General features: G+C 39.9%; 1 protein-coding gene across 3 annotated transcripts in view; it reads right to left on the bottom strand.

Moving 5' to 3' along the window:
• The window catches only part of ttc28 (tetratricopeptide repeat domain 28), a 319,989-nt gene that overhangs the window by 46,890 nt on the left and 245,587 nt on the right, over positions 1 to 27,512 (bottom strand). For all 3 annotated transcript variants that reach the window (XM_052117308.1, XM_052117309.1, XM_052117310.1), the window contains 2 exons: positions 16,678 to 17,185; positions 1,833 to 3,174 (listed from right to left, as the gene is read on the bottom strand). In XM_052117308.1, the coding sequence (XP_051973268.1) occupies positions 1,833 to 3,174; positions 16,678 to 17,185 (1,850 nt within the window). The remainder of the gene's footprint in view (positions 1 to 1,832; positions 3,175 to 16,677; positions 17,186 to 27,512) is intronic.

Below are 27,512 nucleotides of genomic sequence, written 5' to 3'. Positions count from 1 at the left end.
TGACTTTTTATATTCACAGAAGAATAGCATAAGAGTTTGGAATGAGGGTGAGTAAAAGGGTATTTTATAATGATTTGGGTTGTAGCTTGGCAAACCTTAATAGAAAACAATTGTTTCTAATTTTAGAACGCGTCATGTCGTCCACAAGTCTGTCTGTCAGTCTGTCTGTCTATCTGTCTATCTATCTGATGTCTGTCTGTCTGTCGGTCTGTCTGTCTGACTGACTATCTATCTGTCTAACTGTCAGTCAGTCAGTCAGTCTGTCTGTCTATCTATCTATCTATCTATCTGATGTCTGTCTGTCTGTCTGCCTGTCTGTCTGTCTGTCTGCCTGTCTGTCTATCTATCTGTCTAACTGTCAGTCAGTCTGTCTGTCTATCTATCTATCTGATGTCTGTCTGTCTGTCTGTCTAACTGTCAGTCAGTCTGTCTGTCTGTCTGTCTATCTATCTGATGTCTGTCTGTCTGCCTGTCTGTCTATCTATCTGTCAAACTGTCAGTCTGTCTGTCTGTCTGTCTGTCTGTCAGTCAGTCTGTCTATCTATCTATCTATCTGATGTCTGTCTGTCCGTCTGTCTGTCTGCCTGTCTGTCTATCTATCTGTCTAACTGTCAGTCAGTCTGTCTGTCTGTCTGTCTATCTATCTGATGTCTGTCTGTCTGTCTGCCTGTCTGTCTATCTATCTGTCAAACTGTCAGTCAGTCAGTCTGTCTGTCTGTCTGTCTGTCTGTCTGTCTATCTATCTGATGTCTGTCTGTCGGTTTGTCTGTCTGTCTGTCTGTCTATCTATCTGTCTAACTGTCAGTCAGTCAGTCTGTCTGTCTATCTATCTGATGTCTGTCTGTCTGTCTGCCTGTCTATCTATCTGTCTAACTGTCAGTCAGTCAGTCTGTCTATCTATCTGATGTCTGTCTGTCTGCCTGTCTGTCTATCTATCTGTCTAACTGTCAGTCAGTCAGTCTGTCTGCCTGTCTGTCTATCTGTCAGTCAGTCATGACCCCCCTATCTGAGGGTTGTCCCCCCCTAAAATATCATTAAAATATGTGTATTGTAAATAATATAATGATACATTCTTAAAATAATTGGTTAAGAAATAAAATAATACAAATGCAAACGGGGCAACAACAAAAAAAACCTTGGTGTCCCCTTCAAAAATTTCTCTTGAGAATTGTTATGTTTATTGTCCCCCCCAACATTTTGATGAAATTTTCGCCCCTGTCTGTCAATCTATCTGATGTCTGTCTCTCTGTCTATCTATCTGATGTCTGTTTGTCTGTCTGTCTGTCTGTCTATCTATCTGATGTCAGTCTGTCTGTCTGTCCATCTGTCTGTCATTCTATTTGTTTTCGATCTGTCTGTCTGTCTGTCTGTCTGTGTGATTTATTGGAAAATGTAATTTCCAAGCTACTATTTGTGTTATTCTACAGTTTGTATTACTTTTATTACTCTAAAATGCAGACAATAATAAAGAATGACTAATTGTGTCCAAACATTTGACTGGTAGAGTATTTACATGTATATTCAATCATTCTTGAAAAATGTGAGTCTGCATCTGAATATTGGGAAACATTCTGCAGTTCTGTGGTTGTCAATGTTAGTAGAAAGTGTTCATATATATTGTATATAATGTGCTGAACTCCACATGTGGTTACTCTGCTAGGACACCTGTGTGAACTTGAGGAACTTCATACATCCACTAAAAATCACTGTGACACCAGTTGATTAAAAGTAATTGCAAAAAATGGCTTTAAGTGTTCAAATATTTTCTGGGTCTCTTATAAGGTTAATTGAAAGATAACACAAGACAATAAACAAAATAAACCACATCTTACCTATGTCCATTGCCCAGACCTCTGTAGGCCTTCTCTTGGTCCTGCATATGGTTTAGGCTCTGTGCTACTGAGAGATACTGATCATAATACTTAATAGCCTCTTCAAAATCCCCCAGCGAGTCATAGCAGTCTCCTAGGTTACCATAAGCGCGACCTCGATCCAGTACGGCTTCGTTGCCACTGAGCTGTTGCAACATCGCCAACTGTTGCTCGAAATATCCAATGGCCTCCTCCATTACACCCATGTTCATTTTAGTAATTCCCATGTTACCGTAGACCTGGGCCTCAACACTGGGGTCCTTTAATCTTTGGCCCAGCTCAAGCTGCTCTGCGTAGCATTTAAACGCCATTGTATACTTGCCGAGGGACATGTAGACGGCAGCTAGATGTCCGTGAGCCTGGCACTCACCCTGGATGTCACCTTGCTCCTGATAAACCTCCAGTTCCTGGGTGTGGTACCCTAAGGCCTTGTCATACTTCTGTAGCATCCTGTAGGCTGCGCCCAATGCAGCGTAAGCATTAGCCTCCATCTTGCGATCCTTGACTTGATGTGCAAGGGACAACTGTTGCTCGTAAAACTTGACCGCTCCAGGAACGTCCTTCTTGCAGAGAAAGATGTCTCCGAGGTTTCCCAAGGCCCGGAATCGAGCCTGTGAGTTGTTAAGCGACTGCGCCAAGGAGAGAAGGTATTTTTGGCACTCCTCTGCCTTGGCATAGTCGGCTAGAGCCTTAAATGCCAGGCCCAGATTACAGTACGCTTTGGCTTGACTCAACTTGTCGTGGAGATCTTTTGCAAGTGCCAGATCTTGCTCGTAGTACTTCACCGCCTCATGGAAGTTGCCCAGACAGTAGTGTGCGTATCCCAGATTGTGACAGACCTTGCCCTCACTCTCCATATCCTGGAGGTCTGTTGAAAGTCGTAGGTATTGCTCGTAGTAGGGTACGGCTTGTGGAAACTCTCCTCGGGAGCAGTGGAAATTTCCGAGATTGCCCAGAGCCCGAGCTTCGCTCTGAATGTCTCGCAACTCTCGAGCAATATTTAAATGATTCTGGTAATGTTGTAATGCTCGATCGTGGGCCCCGAGAGCTTGGTATGCCACTGCAAGATTCCCGTGAGTTGACGCCTGCGAGGCACGGTCATTCACCTCCATGGATATCTGCAGCTCTTGTCTGTGGTAGCGCACTGCCTGGTCGAAAGCACCGAGGGCATTGTAAGCATTGCCCATGTTTCCATACGCCCTGCCCTGGGCGGCGTAATCATTTAGTTCCTGGGCGATGGAGAGATGAGCCTTGTGCAGCTTCAGAGCAGTTTCGTAATCCCCTTTCATCTGGTGAATGATTCCTGTAAGGGAAAATACAGAAGAATGTTTCAAAATCTCAAATTTATCTTCATCTATCTGCTATCTGAGTTTGAAGATTAGCTATGCATTTAAGTCAGTCCTGCTCTTCAACATATCTCCAGCAAATCATCCAAATGGAAATAAATTAAAATCTGAGCAAAAGTGTTGAAGCCTTTAAAGTATCTTTTATTTAAAAAAGGAGATCTGATCTGACCTGACATGCTTTGTCTCATTCCGCGATATATAATGATAACAATCAAAACAGCCAGTTCTGTTCTGACCCGAGAGAAGTCTTGGCAAATATGGGTCCCCCTACTTGTTGTCTCACCCCTTTTCCATCAAATTACCATTACAGACATAACACTAAAGTCCAGCCTCTTTGGTTTCAGTACGAGGAAAGTCTCAATGGGGAAAGTTGTGGAACAGAGAGTGGAAAGGTGGGGAAAAGGCTAATGAATACTTTTGATGGAAAATGGGTTTGTGGGCAACAGCAGCGGGAAACATTAATTGTGGTCCACACCAGTTGGCTCCCACAACATCGTTCCTTTCCTTTAAAAAAAACAGAGCACTGTTCACTGAGTATCTAGGATCATGAAAACTGCTGGGATGAGCGGAAAACAAGATGTGTCAGGGGGGCAAAACTGGGAAGTCATTGGCGACGTTGGTGTAATTGTCGAAGATGCCGGCTGACTCGAAAATGAGCCCTGTTCCTTGGAAGTGAGATGCCAAGGAAAATATGCCAAAGAAAACTATAAGTGTGCAAGATGACAGTTTTTAGAGCAATGTTCTCAACTGGTGGGTCCAAAAAAAAAAGGTGACATGTTTGTTCAGATTGGGTCACAGACATCAAGGGAAAAAAAACAATGCTACATGCAAATAAAATAAAAGTAAACATAAATTATGAGCACAAAATAATGTTGTCTTAAACACATACTGTTATTCTACAGAACTGTTTTAGGGGTTTTCCAGAATTCCAAAATTTTTATTGTAGCTTCTCCTACAGCTTTCAAGCTACATCCACCAAACTTGGTACAGACCTACAGCCTGTTCTGACTCGGGTTGCTATGACTTTCCTAATTGATCGCACTTAAAGTTTTCCCGTAACAAATTATGAAAATTCAAAAAAATACCATAGACTTACATTGGCAGAATGTTCTAATGGGACACGGAATGTTTGTGATTTTAAACTCAAACTGTTCAAATGTAAACACACAAGACTTTTAATCAATCAATCAATCAATCAATCAATCAATCAATCAATCAATCAATCAATAAATCAGTCAGTCTGTATCTTTTTGTCGATCGTTCTTTCCATCAATCCATCCATCCATCCATCCATCCAATGTTTTATCTGTCTATATTACATTATTTTTGTCTGTTTTTCTGACTGTTTGGGCCTGTAATACCTTCAAACGTCAAGGTTTTTAAACTTGCAAGCCATTTTTTCAAGCCAGGTGAAGCCATTGCTGATAGAATGAATGGCATCTTGAAGGAAATCTTTTGGTCTACTGATTCAACCATGGGGCATTGAGTGTCTAAGCAGAATATGACAGGGGGCATCAAAATGGGCAAGGGGTTTCCCATCTGCTCACTGTCAATACACATGTGCCGAGGCAGAATTACCAGCATGTGGTAAATCCAATTATATCCTGTGCCATGCTGGTATCCTGACACCAATGGCCCATTAGAGCAACTTTCTATTCACAAATATTTCTTCTAAAATTGCCCCAGTCTTCAGTGGCTAATTATGATTACTTAACCTCATGATTCTTCATTTATCAGCGAGCAGCGAGAGTGATAGAAGCGCTTTTGAAAATGATACCTTTGAGACGTCAACAATGAAATGTGCAAGCACACACATGGCATTGTTTGTGCAGGGAAAAAAATATTTGATGAGAGAAACAGGTCTGTTTTCAAATGATTGGTCCTGCCAGTACGTTTTTGATGTGTATAATAGTTCTGTCTGCTTTGCAGACTGTAAGCTAAAAAACACAATAGGCAATGATAACACAACCTAAACATCTACCTTAAAGGTGCAAATATGAACAATTTTCATGTAATATTTGCCTTTATTTTTGGCCAATGTGTGAAGAGCTTGTAACGCAACTTAAAAAATGAGACCTTCCCGGACTTCCTGCGTTTCCTATTACATCCTGTAGACTGATTTTCATGTGAAGGGAGCGGGTCGCTTCTGCCAGGAATATCCAAAGGATGTGACGTTTATGCACGCTCCTGAGAGCCTTGCCTCAGACAGTAATCGCTTCTCTTCCGCTATTCAACAGCGACAACAAACTGCAACACTAGGCAACATTATCTTATAGATGGAATCCAGCACAACACCGACTCCCACACAAACACAGAGTAAGCCCAAAAAAATAAAAAACATTTTTAAATTGATCTACGCCGATATAGGCTATCGTATAAATGCAGTAAATGCATCATGCAAAGAAAAGTGATTACTTCAAATTATAGTCTTGCATAGTCAGACCGATATCCACACTATGTTTTACCCTGTTCCAGCACTGGAGAGTCAAATATAATACGAATCACACTCAGCCTCTTTGTACGTTACATCGTTGTTTTGGCTGATGCTCACTCGCTCGCTCGCTCGGGTCCCTATGGAGAGAGCAACAGGTAGCTGCAGTTCACTTAACAGCCACAGGTGTCATTAATAACAAGGGTTTCTGAATCTTACATACTGCACCTTGAAAGGGATAGTTCACCCAAAAATGTAATTCTGCCATCATTTACTCAACCTTATGTAAGTTCCAAACCCTTATGATGTTCTTTCTTCTGTGGTTCACTAAAGCAGATGTAATGCAATATGTTAGTCTCAGTCACCATTCACTTTCATTGCATTATTTTCTCCATACAATGCCAATGAATGGTGACTGAGGCTGACATTCTGCATAATATTCTCCTTTTGTGTTCCATTAAAGAAAGTAAGTCATATGGGTTTGGAATAACATGAGAGTGGGTAAATGACATCATTTTCATTTTAAGGTGAACTATTCCTTTAAGATAAGAATAGAAATGCTGAGCTGAACAATTCTACTCTACACTGTAAATACATAAATACTCCCCGCAGTTTTTAAAGCTGTTATCTGTCCCCAATGGGTACAAATGACATAAACTACTGAATCATTTACACAATTAAATTGCTGGCATGCTCAGTATTTTTGCCTAGTTTTCCTGTAAAAAATCTGTAAAAATCCTTAAAACAAGATACATTTACTTCAGAAGTACAATACAATACTACACTCACCTAAAGGATTATTAGGAACACATACTAATACTGTGTTTGACCCCCTTTCGCCTTCAGAACTGCCTTAAATCTACGTGGCATTGATTCAACAAGGTGCTGAAAGCATTCTTTAGAAATGTTGGCCCATATTGATAGGATAGCATCTTGCAGTTGATGGAGATTTGTGGGATGCACATCCAGGGCATGAAGCTCCCGTTCCACCACATCCCAAAGATGCTCTATTGGGTTGAGATCTGGTGACTGTGGGGGCCATTTTAGTACAGTGAACTCATTGTCATGTTCAAGAAACCAATTTGAAATGATTCGAGCCTTGTGACATGGTGCATTATCCTGCTGGAAGTAGCCATCAGAGGATGGGTACATGGTGGCCATAAAGGGATGGACATGGTCAGAAACAATGCTCAGGTAGGCCGTGGCATTTAAACGATGCCCAATTGGCACTAAGGGGCCTAAAGTGTGCCAAGAAAACATCCCCCACACCATTACACCACCACCACCAGCCTGCACAGTGGTAACAAGGCATGATGGATCCATGTTCTCATTCTGTTTACGCCAAATTCTGACTCTACCATCTGAATGTCTCAACAGAAATCGAGACTCATCAGACCAGGCAACATTTCAATGTCCAACTGTCCAATTTTGGTGAGCTCTTGCAAATTTTTTCCTATTTGTAGTGGAGATGAGTGGTACCCGGTGGGGTCTTCTGCTGTTGTAGCCCATCCGCCTCAAGGTTGTGCGTGTTGTGGCTTCACAAATGCTTTGCTGCATACCTCGGTTGTAACGAGTGGTTATTTCAGGCAAAGTTGCTCTTCTATCAGCTTGAATCAGTCGGCCCATTCTCCTCTGACCTCTAGCATCAACAAGGCATTTTCGCCCACAGGACTGCCGCATACTGGATGTTTTTCCCTTTTCACACCATTCTTTGTAAACCCTAGAAATGGTTGTGCGTGAAAATCCCAGTAACTGAGCAGATTGTGAAATACTCAGACCGGCCCGTCTGGCAGCAACAACCATGCCACGCTCAAAATGGCTTAAATCACCTTTCTTTCCCATTCTGACATTCAGTTTGGAGTTCAGGAGATTGTCTTTACCAGGACCACACCCCTAAATGCATTGAAGCAACTGCCATGTGATTGGTTGATTAGATAATTGCATTAATGAGAAATTGAACAGGTGTTCCTAATAATCCTTTAGGTGAGTGTATATTATGAATTGAGAGAAATCTAACAAAACGTGGTGACATTCATGCTTATAACAAGAAAAGAAAACCCTTTTTTTTATATTTAGATTTTTCGACACTCTTGAAGAATATGATCACGGCAACAAAACAAAGAAATCTGCACTCTGATAGGTCAGCTAAGAAGATTACAAGGCCGAATGCGGACACTGCAAGAATACACATGGGCCCCATCACTGAAGTTAATTCCTTTGAGCCAATATCAGGGTGGCATGAGATGGGGAAACGGATTTGGGGCTGATCGGAGGTCAGTGAAAAGGTTAAAAACTCTTCAGCGGCATGGAAAAAGGGATGGATAATAATACCGACACTGCAGTATTTAGCTAAAGGACAGGCTGCGCTCTTAAAGCCGCTGCCTACATTAGCACAAGTGGGATTTTGATGATGTCATTCGGCTTTGATACTTCACTATGTGGAACATGTGATGGGCAGCCCTTCAAACAAACATTAAAAATACTCGCCTCCCCAGGCAGAAGTTCAGCCCGAATGCATGTGAAATTTAGTAATTTAATCTTCAAATGGAACAATCTTTAACCCCAAATGACTGGGACGCTATGACTTTTTTATTCTATTTTGTACCCGAGAACGTCCTACTTGAACTCATTACATAGCTGTCGCTTTTCAAGTGTTCCCTTCTTGGTAACGGCTGTGACAATGCAAATGAATTAGCTTTAGTATAGACTCACCATCAAAGCTTGTGTTCCTCTGACTGAATTTTGATAACTAAATGAAACCAGCAGTCATTATATACGTGTTCAATTCTTAATATGGTACATTTAATAATCGACAGCTTTACTCTGATATAATGTCACAATTGTGTAATGCAAATATTGACAGTTTTTAAACATGCATGAAACATGTAGACCTCAAAATGGTTGTATGATCATAAAACACATTCCACAGAAGCCACAAATCACTCTTGGCACATTCAAGTCATGTTGGAATGATCATTCACCACAAAGTTTCAGTTACAAGAGGGTAACCTGGGAGTTTCTTTGAGTTGGGGGCGTGTCAATTGAAGAATCATGGCTGAAAAAAATAGGTAATAATTCAGTTTTACTCTGATTGTGCAGTTATGCATTTATTGACCAGTTAATGATGAATAATCATAAAACCTGCCAGAAAATGAGACTCATTTAGCTGGTTTATGCAGTGCCAAGTGTTTTCAACACAACTACATTTCCTATCATAATATGTGGCATTAGAATGATCAAATGGATAAAGAAGTAATTACACACCTAATGCGTGGCTTTGCTCTTTATTTTGTTGCATTGGTGCAAAAAAGCTTCCTGCCTTCGCTAATAAGTGAAAAATAGAGAAAGAAATACGAAATGGCAAAACTTGTCCGTTCTTTCCCAAAAAAAAAATCACTTGAAAACACTCAAAAATCCTATTTACAATTTCTGATCTCATAAATACGAACCTTTTAGGAGGACTTGAATGCACCATGTGACTTTAACTTTTAAAAAGAAAGGTCATTTGTATTTAAAAGCCAAATTTAATACTTCAGTTTTTTATATTTTTTATAGTTGACAGGAATACATTAAAAACAGTGAAAGCCAAAATATTAAATGCCATGAAAAAATATTTACGGAGTAATCCATTATTTTCAGAGGGGGTCAAAAACGTACATTAGAAAGGTGGCATGGTCATTATTTCATTTTTACACAGAGATAAGTAGGTCTATTACTAAAACCAGCTGACTTCAGCACCCCTTGTTGCATTACATGCCAATGGTGTGAGTCCAAACATTGGAGAACTACTTTTTGTGTTGCGTTTTCAAAGTTGGAGTGCCAATAACTTCAGAAGTTTTCTCTAGTCATTTTTAATGTAAATTGTCAAATTTATGCCATTTTCAATGGCCGGAAACCAAATTACCTTTCCTAAATTGTCTTTGACCTTTTGTCTGATTTGCACATATTTTGGAGTGCATCATCTAGAAATGGTCCTGACAACAAATAATATAAATTGGTTGATTATTTGGTTTATTTGACATGGATAACCCTGCTGTATCTTTCTGAAAAAAAGGTTTTAAAAAGTAGGCGGTCACCGATACACTTTATTGGATGGCGACAACAAACGACCGCTCTTACAGGCTTCACCTCAAAATGATACTCTACTGGTTACTAAACAGAAAACAAGATTGTTTGTGAGTCGGCTTCATAAAAAAAAAAAAAGCTGTGTTACAGAAAATAAAAACAACTGCAGCAATATTTCAGCAGTAATGTCAGTTTGACAGCTATTTTCCTTTGTTAGGATTTCTGCCTATCCCAAAAACATTCCAGTCTCGTCTCCATCCATTGAAATGTCTGAAAAGTTGAACACTAAGCCCGATATTCTGCTGTATGTTTAATAGCTCAAAGTCGAAAGGCTCTAGGGAGATTGAGGACAAACAAATGGCAGACTTTCTTGCGAGTCTAGGGTCAGCTTTGTTGTTGGCTTCAGACACAGAGTAAAGTAGCCGAAAAATTGCGGTACACAAGCGGCTGCCAACACTTTGCCAGATGCATTAATTTCGCATGAAGTCTTTCGGAAAAGCTTGTGTTTATTCTCGGCTTCCACTTCGAGTTCAGCAGATTGTGGTTAGTGTTTCATACCATTAACAGATTGTTGATAAACACCCCAAAATGGAAACTATTAGAAAATGACGGTGAACTTTTCCTTTAACATCAGTCAGTGTTGAGATGGTTTTTCACAAATGATGATCTATTTTGAAATCTTCCAGTGTTTCCTCTATATCCCTGGTGGTTTTTGGAGTGCTTTTGCAGACTTGCATTGCCACAGCATGTTGGATACAGCACAAAATAACTGGCTGCCTCAAATGTGACCCTGCTTGAATCACTGGTACAACTGTCAAAGCAACGCCAAAGGCAAAAGAGCGAAAGTGGTTATTTGACACCTACATAAAGTTATTGACCAAAAGGCTATCCAATAAACAGCTAAAATGTTGGTCTACTGACTATATGAGAAGCTATTCATTACATTAGCGAGGAGCATTAGTTCCAAAGCACCTCTCAAGCTTAAATGACTCTGAGTATTAATCTAAAGAAAACGAAATTGAATAAACCAGAAATATCCTGCCTACAGCTATGGGGCATTGAAATGCATATCAACAACGTGTAATGTGCTAAAACCACAAGAGAAAATCCCACACACACGCAGCAAAACCCCACAAACACACAGCTAAAGCCAATACGCACACACTCTCCACATCAATCTCCTCGTCTTTTCACGCTGGAGACGGTAACCACAGTGGGAAGTGCATTTATGGCCTGTGGGGTCATAAATGCGAGAGAGAAAAGCCTCTGGTTACTGCCTACTCGGCACTATCACAACAAGGATCGAATTCACATTGCTCAGGGCTTCAATATCGCAAGTACAACCAAACTCAAAACCTCTTTTAATAAAATATGAGTCGCGATGGAACGCTAAAGCTAAACTCTCATAGCACACCTGAGTGAAACAGGAGGAACAAGGTGTAAGCTGATTGCTTGGCGTAGAGATGATGGAAACATGTTTTGATTAGAGCGAGAAGGACACAGGTTTGTGTTTTTCGCTAAATCTAAAAAATTCCAGTCTTTCTATATTACCGATGGTACCGAGTCTATTTCAAGCCAGCAAGATATCGGCTCAAAAATCTTCAAGCTAGCCGTGGCGGAAAAATATCGAATGTATGCCTACGACAATTATGAATCAATTTAACGAATTACATTAGGACTGGGCGGTATGATCATATATACCGAGCAGTGATGGGTAAATTACTCAAAATAAGTAATCCACTACAAATGTCCTATTACTTCTTCTCTAACAATGTAATCAGATTACTGGTTACTTCATCTAAAAAGTAAACACAATACTTAATAATAGAGTGTAATAATATTCATAATATTTTACTTTTAAGTTACCATATTTTCCGTAAATATATTCACACCTGACTATAAGTTGCTCTTGGTCAAAATCGCGTTGTTTAGAGTAAACAAACAAAAACACAGATAAGTCGCATCTCTGTATAAGTCGCACTGACAAAGGTTGCATGCGGCAGTCATAAGGACCTGGGAGAAGACTTCCATGTGAAGATTACAGCACCTCATATGTGCTTGTTTTAAAAATGAGAATTTGCTTTAACTAGCCGTGTGTAACAGTTTCTCATATTCTGTTTATGTTTCATGAAAGAAATGCGACAAGTGTGCAACATCTGTTTATAACATCAGTAACTCTATACTGTGCAAAAATAAACCGTGTTTGCAAGTAAAACACTATGCTTGTTGTATCCTATTCATTCATTAACGTTAGCGACTGTCTATCGGTGGATATTTCTGATATTTGCAACCCTCTTTGCAATGTATAAATTAATTAAAGGCAAAATATTCTGATTTGGCAACTTTAAAATGCTTCTATCGTCTCTATGACTGATGTTTTCATCTGTTTCGGTGCATGTGAGATTGACCGGCCGACATCAGTTATATATAAATTAAGTGGCAAGACCTTTCAGTTGATGAAAAATAACACGATTTATATTCTGGAAAATACGGTACTTTTTGTTTTCCGCTCAAATTCAAAATGTCTATATTTCCTCCTCATTCATTGTCACACAATCTTCAGCTGTCGCAGAAATGCTAACAGACTTGCATATGAATTCATATTTCTAATGTATTATACATATTAGTTTAGCGTATGTAATGTACTTAAAAGAAATTACATTAATATAAAGTCATTAACTGTCATTTGATTACAATCATTTAAAATGTAACGTATTACATTACTTTTTATGACTAAACAGTTATTTGATTACTGTAAATAATATCTTTATAATCAGATACACCAAACACTGATACCGAGCGATGGAAGAAATGTGTCAACTCTTAGAGATTTTGCACTATTTGCGCAACTATCGGTGGGCAGAACTGCTTTATGCAATTTATACGTGAGAGTGATGTATGTTAAACTTTTTTTAATTTGCAAAACTATCAGTGGGTGGAACGGCTTTATGCTATTTATGTGTGAGTGATGTATTTTCAATTTTTTTTTAAAATTGCACAACTATCGATGGGTAGAACTGCTATATGCTATTTATGCGTGACAGTGATTTACGTTCAACTTTTGTAAAAATTGCGCAACTATCGGTGGGCAAAAGTGTTTCACGGCATTTATGTGTGAGAGTGATGTACATTCAACTTTTTTTTAAATTGCGCAACTATCGGTGGCCGGAACTGCTTTAAGCTCTTTATGTGTGAGAGTGATTTACGTTCAACTTTTTTTGAAATTGCGCATCTATCGGTGGGGAGAACTGCTTTACGCTATTTATGCGTGAGAGTGATGTACGTTCAACTTTTTAAAAATTGCGCAACTATCGGTGGGGAGAACTGCTTTAAGCTCTTTATGTGTGAGTGATGTACGTTATATATTTTTTTTCATTGTGCAACTATCGGTGGGTAGAACTGCTTTACGCTATTTATGCGTGAGAGTGATGTACGTTCAACTTTTTAAAAATTGCGCATCTATCGGTGGGGAGAACTGCTTTACGCTCTTTATGTGTGAGAGTGATGTACGTTCAACTTTTTAAAAATTGCGCAACTATCGGTGGGGAGAACTGCTTTAAGCTCTTTATGTGTGAGTGATGTACGTTATATATTTTTTTTAATTGTGCAACTATCGGTGGGTAGAACTGCTTTATGCTATTTATGCGTGAGATTGATGTACGTTCAACTTTTAAAACATTTTGCAACTATCGGTGGGCAGAACTGCTTTATGCTATTTATGCGTGAGATTGATGTACGTTCAACTTTATTTCTTTTCATTTGTGGAACTATCAGTGGGCAGAAGTGAGATCGATGTACATTTTAACAATGTTTTAACAATAATAATAAAAAAAAACATATTAATGTTGATAGGCACCGCATGAAGCAGAATTTAGTTTGCAATGTTGCAACTTGCCGCATTGTGCAAGTTATATTATTTTATTATCCATTTTAGCTGGTACTAGTATGGACTACTGAAATTTTGGTATGGTAAGCACAGCAGTAACTCAAAGCACTGTTTATAATACAGTAAAAAACTGAAAAAAAAATTTAGACTTGGATTGTAACACTTTACAATAAGGTTTATATACATTACTTGATACAAATATGAACAAACAAGGATCAATTGTATTTTCATAAATTAACTTGCACTAACAATGAACAGTATTGTTTACAGCATTTATAAATATTAGTTAATGACACTGAATACATTTACTACTGCTAACACATAGAACCTTATTGTAAAGTGTTACTGATCTTTTAGATAAACATTATATTTTAAAAATATCAATGATATGTTTGTCGAGACCAATGTTTGTCAACGGGTTTAAACTGTATGAGCAAACATGTTAAACCTTTAATCAAACAAGGCTGGTTTACCATTAAATATTTGCTGACATTCTCAAAATCCAGCTTTGGCAACATGATCAGTTTGTGCACTGCTGTTGTCAGGTAGTTCGGTTGTAAGCACTGCATAAGATCGTTAATTTCATAAGCGCTACTATTCTTTCACCCCTTCCAGCTATTAATAATTCCGATCGATCAAATCGAGCTGCTCCCTGTCCTGGTCTGAGAGACAAACAGTGTGGAGATGGTTGGTTTGGGGGGTGGGGGTGGGAGGGGGGCAACCATCTGTCAGCCATGCACTTTCAACACGGGTCCACAGAGGATATATTACTCACAACGAGCGCGTCTCATCTCTGCCTCCTATTCAAAATTATTAGATCTAAACAATAAGCTTGATTATTAGAGCAAAAACCTAAGAGATGCCAGGTGTAACCTACTCATAATATTCCCTCTTTCAAATTAGCTCATCTGATCTTAAACACGTTCAACATGAATTTAACTGCTGTTCAAAGACACACAAACATGGGAAGAAAAATCCGATTTTTTATCATGAAAGCTTCACAGGCCATAAAGATCACCCTAGAGACGACTTCCATGTGTTACTACGCAAATTCATCATCACTTCAGGCTGGCACAAATCTCTGCACAGGCAGAGACTGTAAGACAACTAGCAACGCATTGGCAATCAACCATCCTATACACCCTAGCAACCACATAGCAACCCCTGAAACCACCTAGAACACCCCTGCAACTGGACAGTAACACCATGGCAACCACCCAAACCACATTAACAACCAAGTATCTATGCCATAGCAACCACCCAGTACATCCCAGCAACCACATATCAACACCCTAACAACCACCAAACACATCCTAGCAACCACATATCAATGCCCAAACAACCACCCTGAACACTCTAACAACTACATATCAATGCACTAGCAACCACCCCAGAACACTATAGCAACCACATAGCTATGTGCTTAAAAACACTCAAAACACCTTAGCAAATCCATAGCAATGGCCTGGCAACCACCCTGAAAACCCTAGCAACCACAAAGTAATACTCTGGCACCAACCCAGAACACCCTAGCAACCACATGTTCTAAAAACACTCAGAACACGCTAGCAACCACATAGTTATGCACTAAAAAACACATGGAACACCTTAGCAATCAAATTGCAACAGTCTGGCAGCTACCTAAACACCCTCACGACCACTCAGAACACCCTAGCAACCACATAGATATGCACTAAAACACTCAGAACACCCTAATAACTACATGAATGTCCTAGCAACCACATAGATATGCACTAAAAAACACTTGGAACACCTTAACAATCACATAGCAACAGCCAGGCAACTACCTAAAACACTCTTGCAAACACCACAGAACACCCTCGCAACCATCTAGAACATTCTAGCAACCACTCTAAACAACCTAGCAGCCAAATAGCAATGCACTGGCAACCACCTTAGAACAACATAGCATCCACCCCACAAAACCTTAACACCCACCAAGAATAGCACATCAACCAATTTAGCTATGGGCTAAAAACACTCACAATAACTAAGCAAAAACATTGCAATGGCCTGCCAACTACCTAATACACCTTGGCAACCACCCCATAACAAACTAGCAACCATCCATAACAAACTAGCAACCTCCTAAACACCCCAGAAACCACATTGCTATGCGCTAAATACACTCAAAACAGTCTAACAACCAAATATCAACACCCAAGCAACTACCCTGCACACAACCATCCCATAAAACCTTAGCAATCACCCAGAATACCCTATCAACCAAAATAGCTATGCGCTAAAAAACACTCAGAACAACTTATGTATGTTAACTTATGTAAGTTATGTACTAAAAACAACCCGGAACACCTTAGCAATCACTCCACAACAGCCTGGCAACTACCCAAAACACCCTAGCAACCACCTAGATCAGGTAGCAACAACATAGCTATGTGCTAAAAACACTCAGAACCCACTACCCACCACCCAGAATACCACAGCAACCACATACTGTAGCAGTGCGGTAAAACACTCAGAACACTCTAGCAACCACATTGTTATGTGCTAAAAACCACTCAAAACATCATGGCAACTATTCACTCTAGCATTGAGGCAGTGTTTTTATTGCACATGATGCACCACTCACATTAGAATGTAAAATCTAGTTTTATATAACACCTTATTTGTCCTCTCATATTTAGTGTGATCTAGTGCGCTCCAGTCTCTGTTATCAGTTTTGATATTAGCATTTGGGTGGCAAAATTTTTCTTTGAGAGTTCATCTATTTATGTGAGAGCACGAAGCGTTTCGGATCAGATTGATGGAGTGGGTGTCGGCAGAGGGAGGGAATGTGAGATTGGAGCAATAAAAGTCAGAATGAGATGGCTTAAATTTTTACAGCGTACGTTTCATAGACTCTTATTCACCGTGTGATGTTTAATGCAGCTGTGAGAGGCAGGTACTCCTCCCAGATGACTGATGAATTAAAGCATTAAGTTGAAAATAAAATTATCATACATAATTTCTAAAAGGCAAATCACAGCATGACAAAACATGTTTATAGATATATTCCACTAAATAAAACTGAATGACTTCCTCATTCTATACTCTCACCCAGGTTAGATGAAGCCCTGCCCTCTGCGGCACGATCCTTGAGGCCTTCAGCGATGCTGAGCTGTTGTTCATGGTACTGCTTTGCCCTCTCAAGGTCCTGCATACATCGAGCGGCGTGACCCAGCCCTGCGTATGCCCTCATCTCAATGCTCTTCTCCTCCAGCTCCTGGGCGAGCTCCAGCACGTGTGTGTGGTAGGACATGGCCTTGTCAAAGTTGCGACGGTAGTGATAAGCGCTCCCCAGGTTGCTGTAGGCACGTGCCTCTTCCCGTTTGTTGCAGAGGGTCTTGGCGATGCCCAGGTGCTGTTCGTGGCACTGAACGGCGTTGTCAAAGTCGCCCATTGCGATGTAGACGGCTCCCATGTTGCCCAGCTCCCGGGCTTCAGAGAGCTGATCTTTAGACTGTTTGGCCAGCAGGACGCACTGCTTGTGGCTGGCCAGGGCGTTGGGGTAGTCGCCAATCGCTGTGTAGACATGACCCAGACTGCTGAGAGCTGAAGACGCCGCCTGAAGACAAGAATGAGAGAAGAGATATTTCAGATTTCAACTTTTTTTCTTTTTGTAATGAGCTTTGATGCCGTTCGGCGTCAACCTATTGGAATATAGAAGTGCTCCATTCTAGCGAAGTCTAGACAACACAACCGTGTAAACTTTGGTTCACACCAAACATTAGTTCCGAAGACAAAATGGAGGAGAAACTAATTATTGCTGTGGTGGGTTTTCCCGTAATATACGATCTGTACATGTTTGCTTACAGGGATATAAATAAAATTAAAAAACGTTGCGTGGACAAAGGTATCTGAAATTGTTGGTGTGCCAGGTGAGTTGATGAAGTGGATATTATGGTTTATATAATATTATATAATAATATATTAAAAGATTTCATGAGGATATACACTACTTGTGTTATGTCGGCAAAAAGATACCGGTCGACATGTCTGGATGTTTTGCGGCCCCTTTATATATAGTTCACAAAACCAAGCATTCTGAACGAACATTTTCAACGACGTCAGAGCGCCCACGAATCTTCGATAGCGTAGTTGGCAGGGCAGCCAGGCAAATGTTGACACTCTCGCCTCCTCTGGTCTGAATGCACGGTAAGACTATTGTGCAATGAGCAGCTCAATTTACATTTGAAAGAAATCCCCATATATATCGATAATCAATTATCGATAATCAGGAAAATCTTCTGATTATCGATGTGTGAAAAGGGCATTGATCCCAAGTCTAGTATTTAGCAGAGGCACTTGCAGCTGTACGGCTGTAAGCACTGTGCACACTGTTTTCTAATGACACCGAGACTGAGCTTCGATAATCGATGATGTAATGTGACAAATTGGGGGTGGTGCATGAACTGAAAATTAGACTGAATGTCTATGGACGAGCACATCTGTGAGGGCTAAAATGCCTTAGAGCGCTACCTACATTTATAACTAAACCGTAAACGTCTGCATCCTGTTACGGGGTAATTGAGAATAGCATGTGGGGCAGAAACTTCTCTGCCATGTAATGTGTTGACTACCGAGAACAAAACCTGTGAAGCCTCTCAAGTCAAAATCTTAGCACAGATGCTGATCTCTCGCAAATCCCATACAAAATATGGTTAGGCCTTGTCGAAATCTCCTTGCGGCGGGCACATGCTCAGACTGGACTGAAAAGACAGAAGCTGTCTCTCAGAATTTCTTGCCAGATTTGAAGCCCGTTTGCTGTTAGTGACAACTTTGTTAATAATCAATTCTCCTATGGAAAAAAAGAAACGTGATTTTGACTTCCAGAACCAGACTGTCGTGCTCTATAGGTTTTGGAACGATGCTTATATTACACTCACTGCTTGAGAAACAGCAAAAAGGCACAAAGTTAAAAAGTTGAATTTGAGACGCTGGCCTTGACGCTACATCAATCGCCTCAAAGAAGCTCCCCTGATAGCGCCATCCCATGTGATTGACTACATCCAACGACTAAAACACAACCACATGTGAACCTCAGTGAAGATATCTGCTCTATTTGGGAGTAACATCAATGGCTTTAGTCTCGATGAGGTGCTGGGACCAATGCCCTGAGAGTACAGAAGGTAAACCGTTTTACTTTGGGGCATACAGACAAAAGACAAATCTGTGAGATGTTCGGCCAACCCAAGACCCTCAAACTCCCAGTTTCCCGAAACTGCCTGGACCAAATTACCTCCAACTTGTCTGAGTTTAAATGCTTCAGGCCACGATACACAGTCAGACAATTACCCTCCATCAGGAGAGTTAGCCTCTTATGTTCTGTGATACGCTATCAGGCTGGTTTGGGCCGGGACTAGTCCTTCTTCAAGAGATGAGTGTTGAAAAAGACTGTTTAAGAAATCCAAAAGCCAATGTGCTTATGTAAAATCAAAAACATTAGTGGAACATGTCCATAGTGAGCTGAACTTCACCTGTGGTTACTCTACTAGGATGTGACTTCATCTTGACACCAGTTGATTTAAATTCAATGAACATAAATGGCTCAGAAAAGTGAAGTTATGGTACATTTAAGTCATGGCGAAATAATGATATTTTCAAGATGAGCACACATGAACTCTACCGCAATGCTGTAATTACCAGAAACTCTGGATTTCGTTTGAGCCCTGACTTTTCGAGTTGGGGGCGTGTGAATTTAAGAATCATGGTTGAAACACACTGGCATTGGTAATAATTCAGTTTTACTTGTGGACTTTGACTTTGCATGCATGTACTGTTAATGAAGATTATAGATAAAGCTTGCCAGAAAATAAGACTGAAAAATAATAATAATAATAATCATAATAATTACACAGACTTTTTTTTGGTGTGTTTGCAGTAAAAATATCCAAAATTTCTTAAAACAAGAATAGTTTCCTAGAAAAGGAATTTTTTTTAAATAAAAAAATACAAGATAATTTGTCATTATCAGAAAAGTCTAACGAACCTTTGTTTGGGTTTTATGCTTAAAACAAGAAAAAACTATTTGCCAGGCGTACAAGCTTATTTTTCTTACCCCATTGGCAAATATATATATATATATATATATATTCTTTTTTTTTAAGCATAAAATCCACTAAATTTGGTTAGATTTATAGATTTATTTATAGTTATAGTAATAACTGTCGATTATGCATAATTACAAGCAACTGACCCTAAACCAAACCCTAACCCTATACTATATTAAGTACATGTTTTAATTAGTAATAATCAGTCATTTCTTGTGTAATTACACTGTAAAATAAAGTGTAACCGATATTTCTATCTGAAAAAGTATATATATATATATATATATATATATATATATATATATATATATATATATATATATATACACTCACCTAAAGGATTATTAGGAACACCATACTAATACTGTGTTTGACCCCTTTCAGCCTTCAGAACTGCCTTAAATCTACGTGGCATTGATTCAACAAGGTGCTGAAAGCATTCTTTAGAAATGTTGGCCCATATTGATAGGATAGCATCTTGCAGTTGATGGAGATTTGTGGGATGCACATCCAGGGCACGAAGCTCCCGTTCCACCACATCCCAAAGATGCTCTATTGGGTTGAGATCTGGTGACTGTGGGGGCCATTTTAGTACAGTGAACTCATTGTCATGTTCAAGAAACCAATTTGAAATGATTCGAGCTTTGTGACATGGTGCATTATCCTGCTGGAAGTAGCCATCAGAGGATGGGTACATGGTGGCCATAAAGGGATGGACATGGTCAGAAACAATGCTCAGGTAGGCCGTGGCATTTAAACGATGCCCAATTGGCACTAAGGGGCCTAAAGTGTGCCAAGAAAACATCCCCCACACCATTACACCACCACCACCAGCCTGCACAGTGGTAACAAGGCATGATGGATCCATGTTCTCATTCTGTTTACGCCAAATTCTGACTCTACCATCTGAATGTCTCAACAGAAATCGAGACTCATCAGACCAGGCAACATTTTTCCAGTCTTCAACTGTCCAATTTTGGTGAGCTCTTGCAAATTGTAGCCTCTTTTCCCTATTTGTAGTGGAGATGAGTGGTACCCGGTGGGGTCTTCTGCTGTTGTAGCCCATCCGCCTCAAGGTTGTGCGTGTTGTGGCTTCACAAATGCTTTGCTGCATACCTCGGTTGTAAGGAGTGGTTATTTCAGGCAAAGTTGCTCGTCTATCAGCTTGAATCAGTCGGCCCATTCTCCTCTGACCTCTAGCATCAACAAGGCATTTTCGCCCACAGGACTGCCGCATACTGGATGTTTTTCCCTTTTCACACCATTCTTTGTAAACCCTAGAAATGGTTGTGCGTGAAAATCCCAGTAACTGAGCAGATTGTGAAATACTCAGACCGGCCCGTCTGGCACCAACAACCATGCCACGCTCAAAATTGCTTAAATCACCTTTCTTTCCCATTCTGACATTCAGTTTGGAGTTCAGGAGATTGTCTTGACCAGGACCACACCCCTAAATGCATTGAAGCAACTGCCATGTGATTGGTTGATTAGATAATTGCATTAATGAGAAATTGAACAGATGTTCCTAATAATCCTTTAGGTGAGTGTATATATGTGTGTGTGTGTGTGTGTGTGTGTGTTTATTTTTTGCAGTGCAAAAAAACAAACAAAAAAACTAAAATATTTATACTTAGTATTTTTGTTTTGTTTTGCCTTACAAAAAATAGACTTGAAAAGCAAGATAATTTAAATTTTTCGGAAAAAATCTAACAAAATTAAGCAGGGTTTAAAACAAAAAAAAAATATTTGACAATAAAATAATAAATAATAATAAACAAGCTTATTTTGTTTACCCCATTGGTAATATATATATCCAATCCAGATCAGCCACAATATTGCAGCCAATACAAATCTCAGAATAGCATAATGACACGCTATTCTTCTCACCACAATTGTACAGAGTAGTTATCTGAGTTACTGTAGACTTTGTCAGTTCAAACCAGTCTGGTCATTCTCTGTTGACCTCTCTCATCAACAAGGCGTTTCCATCCACAGAACTGTCGCTCACTGGATGATTTTATTTTTGGCACAATTCTGAGAAAATTCCAGAGACTGTTGTGTGTGAAGTCTACAGTAACTCAGATAACCACTCTGTATAATTGTGCTGAGAAGAATAGCGTGTCTGAATGCTATTCTGAGATGCGGGTTGGCGCTGTTTTGGTGGCACGAGGGGACCTACACAATATTAGGCAGGTACTTTTAATGCTGTGGCTGATCAGAATATGTGGTCGCACGAGAATGATAAAATAGGCACGAAACAAAGCTTCTATTCTGAATTATTAGGCAGCTCAGTTAGCCAGAAATGATCAGTTTAGTTGACTAGTCCAACAGAACCAACATTCAACCACATATATCATTAATTACGATGTACTTCAGTGGACACCAATAATTTGACCGCTTACTCTTGTGATTAGCCTGTTTCCTTGCCAACACATGTTCATTCTTTCATTATTTTAAAATTATACCTTGAACCTCTATTGTTGTATGCCCTAAACATCAGCGAAATATCACCACAGTTTCAGTAGCGTGGAACGGTTACCTTGGAAACCCCACAGGATCTCTGTTAGAGGGCTGTTCACTGAGAGAGCCAATTTTCAATAAAGACGGATTTTACATCATCCCTCCCCGATTTTCCCAAGTGTGTGTTGACACGCCGCCAGAGAGAATGATAAGGGGTCTGTGGTGGAGAGAGCCACGTTCTGTTTAATTCTTGAACGTCCGCTCTCACCTGCCACAACGGTGGACAAGTTGAGGAAAACCTTTTTTTTTCGCTCAGAAAGGGTGCAGAACTGAGGTCATGGGTAAGTCGCTGACATCTTAACTTCAATAAAAAACATCTTTGTAGTGACTCTGCAGACACTGACCTCAAAACTACAGAGTGAACGGTTTATACATCCTTCAGGGGCAGTGAAGGGATATCAAAGCATGTGGAGGTGAACTCTAACCTTCACTGTTTCCTTGACTGACTCATCAAATACCCACATTGTGACACGTTGTGACTAAATCACAAAGGTAGAGTTTGCAGTATGTACTGCAGTCAATGCAGATGGAATATTTGAAGCAAATTATGAAATGAGGTTGTGACGGATAGTGCAGTCTGCTCTTAGTACATTACCTAAACTACAATTAGGGTCTGTTCACACCGAACACATTTTTGCATCTTTTCTTTTATGTAAACATAATCTAGACGGCCGTCTTTAACCGGTTGCTCCATATCTCGCAGTTTTATTCAGCAAGTCGGGCAGAAACGGCAGGGTTTTCAGATGCCGTACTGCAATCACTTTCGACATTAAGTCACATCCAGGATATTAATTAAAGATATCAACAATTCAATTTTCACTAGATAAAATGCGGATTCTTGATATGAGAATGAAATTACTACTAGTGAAAGTGCTCATTTTTTATATCAGTAAATACATTTACACTAGTAAAAACATTCAATCTTAATATAAAAATAAAAATGTAATTACTTGCAGAAATACATTGCGAAAAATTGCGATATGATTAACTATTTTTAGCGCAAGAACACATACTATCTATGGATTTGCACGAGTAATCGACTAATCGAGCACTCATTCAGCACTGTCTAGTCGACAATTAAAAACTACTCAAATATCGCAAATTCATTTTTATTTGTTTATTTGCCTGCTGTGTTCAATGCTGAATTATACTGAACTTTCCCTCTGAATCTTCCTCCAATTATCACAGTTACAATTGAGTCCACTAGGGGGCGCTGTGGATTTGTGTCGTCGATGTGTTGGATGAGAGAAGACAATATCATGGTGTCAGTGTTTTTTAAAAACTTCGACACTTGGCATTCAGTCCTTGTTAGAGTCATGCAAATTAACGGACAAGCTTAGCTTCAGAGTTTCTCGTACCGCTTCCCATATGCAATATACTGTATGTGTATGCGGCCTTATGCATTTTCTTCACGGTCGTCTAGCTCATGTGTACATGCGTGAAATATCTGAACACTGACAAAAGCGCATTTTATAAAAAGCCAACTTTTATCACTTTTTTCTCAATTTTAACATGTTAAATGATGTAGACTCACAAGTTTTTGTTCATTATTTTGATGCCGTCAGATCTGGTTTCCATGTAAGCTCCAGGTGAGTGCAATTTCTTTTTTCTTCATTGCATATTGTTCATTTCATTTTTTCCCAAAAGAAAAGCATAGTTTGTTGAAGTTAGCTTATTCTGAAACAATTCTTGGTAACGTTTGTTAATAAAACTTTTTCGAAATTTCACATACACATCATACTTGTTATTATTAACATGTATTTTAATTTACGTGTATTCGATTACTTGTTTTTTGTGGGCTAGAGTACACTACTACAAAATAACAAACACATGTCCATCCCTAGTGTGAACAGCCCCTTAGACATATATAGAAGGGACTTTACTTGTCACTCACAGCCTCGTTTTAATTTGCATAAAATTAAATATGGCATCAACCCTGACTAAAACTACGTCCACATTAATCCGGATACATTTGAAAACGCAATTTTCGTTTTCGAAATGCTCTCCATCCACACTGCCGTTTTCAAGCATTTTGCAAAACAGCAATGAGATAAAAGCAAGAGCAATTGGAGACTTGTTAACCAGCAAAAGACTCCAGTATGCTCACACGTGTCTCCTCTGGAGTTTCAGAAGAGATCTCAACAACGTCCCAAACTGTGCTCAGATTTGCCAAGATCTCGCAGGATCTCAAGACATTTCTCATCAGCTTCTTTGTTTGTTTCCATTTTTATTTCTCCTGAATCATTTAAGTAACAACGTCTAAGACAAAGTTTATACTCAAATGACAACTGTGAACTCCATTAAGTCTCCCGAGCTAGGAAAGAGCAACCTCTGAGCAATAAAATGTCCCTGTGGGGCCGTTCACACGCACTTACGCTTTAGTGATCCTCGTGAAAAGAGGCGAAATGGAAGAAATCGATGCTCAACCACCCATCTCTGAGCTGATGGGTTCAAGCCGAGTGTTTGTGTGAAACTGTTTGACCATCTTTTTTCTGTTGCAGGTTCTTATCTAAGTTTTAAGTTTTGTTTCAGGATGCAGATTTGATCTTGGACATCAAGTGTTGACCCAACAAAACCAAAAATCCCTCAAATCAAACAATGTGTTAAATGTACTCTGATCTGCATAGATAGACACAACATTCGAACATGTTCTTTTGTTATAAAAGATAGATGCGATGCAATGAATAGAACAGAACGCAGGTGTCTCCAGACACTTTTTTAAAAGATTATTTTAAGCATCTTAAAAGTGAACGCTGAAGATGCTGAAAAAACAGCAAGACATGGCAAAACGGTCAAAGACATCCATCTAGCGCCTGTTTACATGGAGAAACAATAACAGAACAGTGCGGACGGATGCAAAAGCGTCACTTGGATCATTTTTTTCGTAGACTGTTGCAGCTGCACTTCTTCAATAGTTTCTTTTACACTCATTCACAAACACACACATGGAAGTTCTCCTCTGGCCAACAGGATGTTTGAATAAATATATACTCTGCTCCCCAATGGAACGTTGCAATCTGCCGACCCATTGCCAGCCCGCGTGTTTTCTTTGGGAGAGCATGAGTCACCACTTTGCACGTTACACACACACACACACACACACACACACACACACACACACACACACACACACATACACACAACACTGGCAAAGTCATTTACATCGGGACAACGGTGAGAAAAAACAGTGAGCTGAGAGAGGAAGATGGGGCCATTATAATGCTCTTATTCTCTACTGTGAAGAAGACGAAATTAATTTCTTTGCAAACTGAAGCTCAAAGCTAATCTAATCTACTATAATATATTGGATCAGTCAAAATATTCATTAGAAATAGTACATTTATTTAAGACATATTTTTTTTTTCAGCATTTATTTATAAATTTTTTCGGACATGTACCATGGTAATACCGTGCTTTCGGACATGTACCGTGGTAATACCGCGCTTTCGGACATGTACCATGGTAATACCGCGCTTTTGGACATGTACCATGGTAATACCATGCTTTCGGACATGCACCATGGTAATACCGCGCTTTTGGACATGTACCATAGTAATACCGTGCTTTCGGACATGCACCGTGGTAATACCACGCTTTCGGACATGTACCATGTTAATACCATGCTTTCGGACATGCACCATGGTAATACCGCGCTTTTGGACATGCACCGTAGTAATACCGTACTTTCGGACATGTACCGTGGTAATACCGTACTTTCGGACATGTACCGTGGTAATACCGCACTTTCGGACATGTACCGTGGTAATACCGCGCTTTCGGACATGTACCGTGGTAATACCGTGCTTTCGGACATGTACCGTGGTAATACCGCGCTTTCGGACATGTACCGTGGTAATACCGCGCTTTCGGACAGGCACCGTGGTAATACCGTGCTTTCGGACATGCACCGTGGTAATCCCGTACTTTCGGACATGTACCTTGGTAATCCCGTACTTTCGGACATGTACCTTGGTAATACCGTGCTTTCGGACATGTACCGTGGTAATACCGTGCTTTCGGACATGCACCATGGTAATACCGCGCTTTTGGACATGTACCATAGTAATACCGTGCTTTCGTACATGTACTATGGTAATACCACGCTTTTGGACATGTACCATAGTAATACCGCGCTTTCGGACATGTACCATGGTAATACCATGCTTTCGGACATGTACCATGGTAATACCGCGCTTTTGGACATGTACCATAGTAATACAGTGCTTTCGTACATGTACTATGGTAATACCACACTTTTGGACATGCACCATGGTAATACTGTGCTTTTGGACATGTACCATGGTAATACCGCGCTTTTGGACATGTACCATAGTAATACAGTGCTTTCGTACATGTACTATGGTAATACCACACTTTTGGACATGCACCATGGTAATACTGTGCTTTTGGACATGTACCATAGTAATACAGTGCTTTCGTACATGTACTATGGTAATACCACACTTTTGGACATGCACCATGGTAATACTGTGCTTTTGGACATGTACCATAGTAATACCGCGCTTTCGGACATGTACCATGGTAATACCATGCTTTTGGACATGCACCATGGTAATACCGTGCTTTTGGACATGCACCGTGTTAATACCGCGCTTTTGGACATGTACCATAGTAATACCGTGCTTTCGTACATGTACTATGGTAATACCGTGCTTTTGGACATGTACCATAGTAATACCGTGCTTTTGGACATGCACCGTGGTAATACCGTGCTTTCGTACATGTACTATGGTAATACCGTGCTTTTGGACATGTACCATAGTAATACCGTGCTTTTGGACATGTACCGTGGTAATACCGTGCTTTCGGACATGCACCGTGGTAATACCGTACTTTCGTACATGTACCATAGTAATACCGTGCTTTTGGACATGTACCATAGTAATACCGTGCTTTCGTACATGTACTATGGTAATACCGCGCTTTTGGACATGTACCATAGTAATACCGTGCTTTCGTACATGTACTATGGTAATACCACGCTTTTGGACATGTACCATAGTAATACCGCGCTTTCGGACATGTACCATGGTAATACCATGCTTTCGGACATGTACCATGGTAATACCGCGCTTTTGGACATGTACCATAGTAATACAGTGCTTTCGTACATGTACTATGGTAATACCACACTTTTGGACATGCACCATGGTAATACTGTGCTTTTGGACATGTACCATGGTAATACCGCGCTTTTGGACATGTACCATAGTAATACAGTGCTTTCGTACATGTACTATGGTAATACCACACTTTTGGACATGCACCATGGTAATACTGTGCTTTTGGACATGTACCATA

Source organism: Xyrauchen texanus, chromosome 44 (assembly GCF_025860055.1).
Source record: "Xyrauchen texanus isolate HMW12.3.18 chromosome 44, RBS_HiC_50CHRs, whole genome shotgun sequence".
In the NCBI taxonomy this organism is placed as follows: domain Eukaryota; kingdom Metazoa; phylum Chordata; class Actinopteri; order Cypriniformes; family Catostomidae; genus Xyrauchen; species Xyrauchen texanus.
The sequence above is the reverse complement of the archived record's forward strand: the minus strand, read 5'-3'. Positions and strand labels throughout refer to the sequence as shown.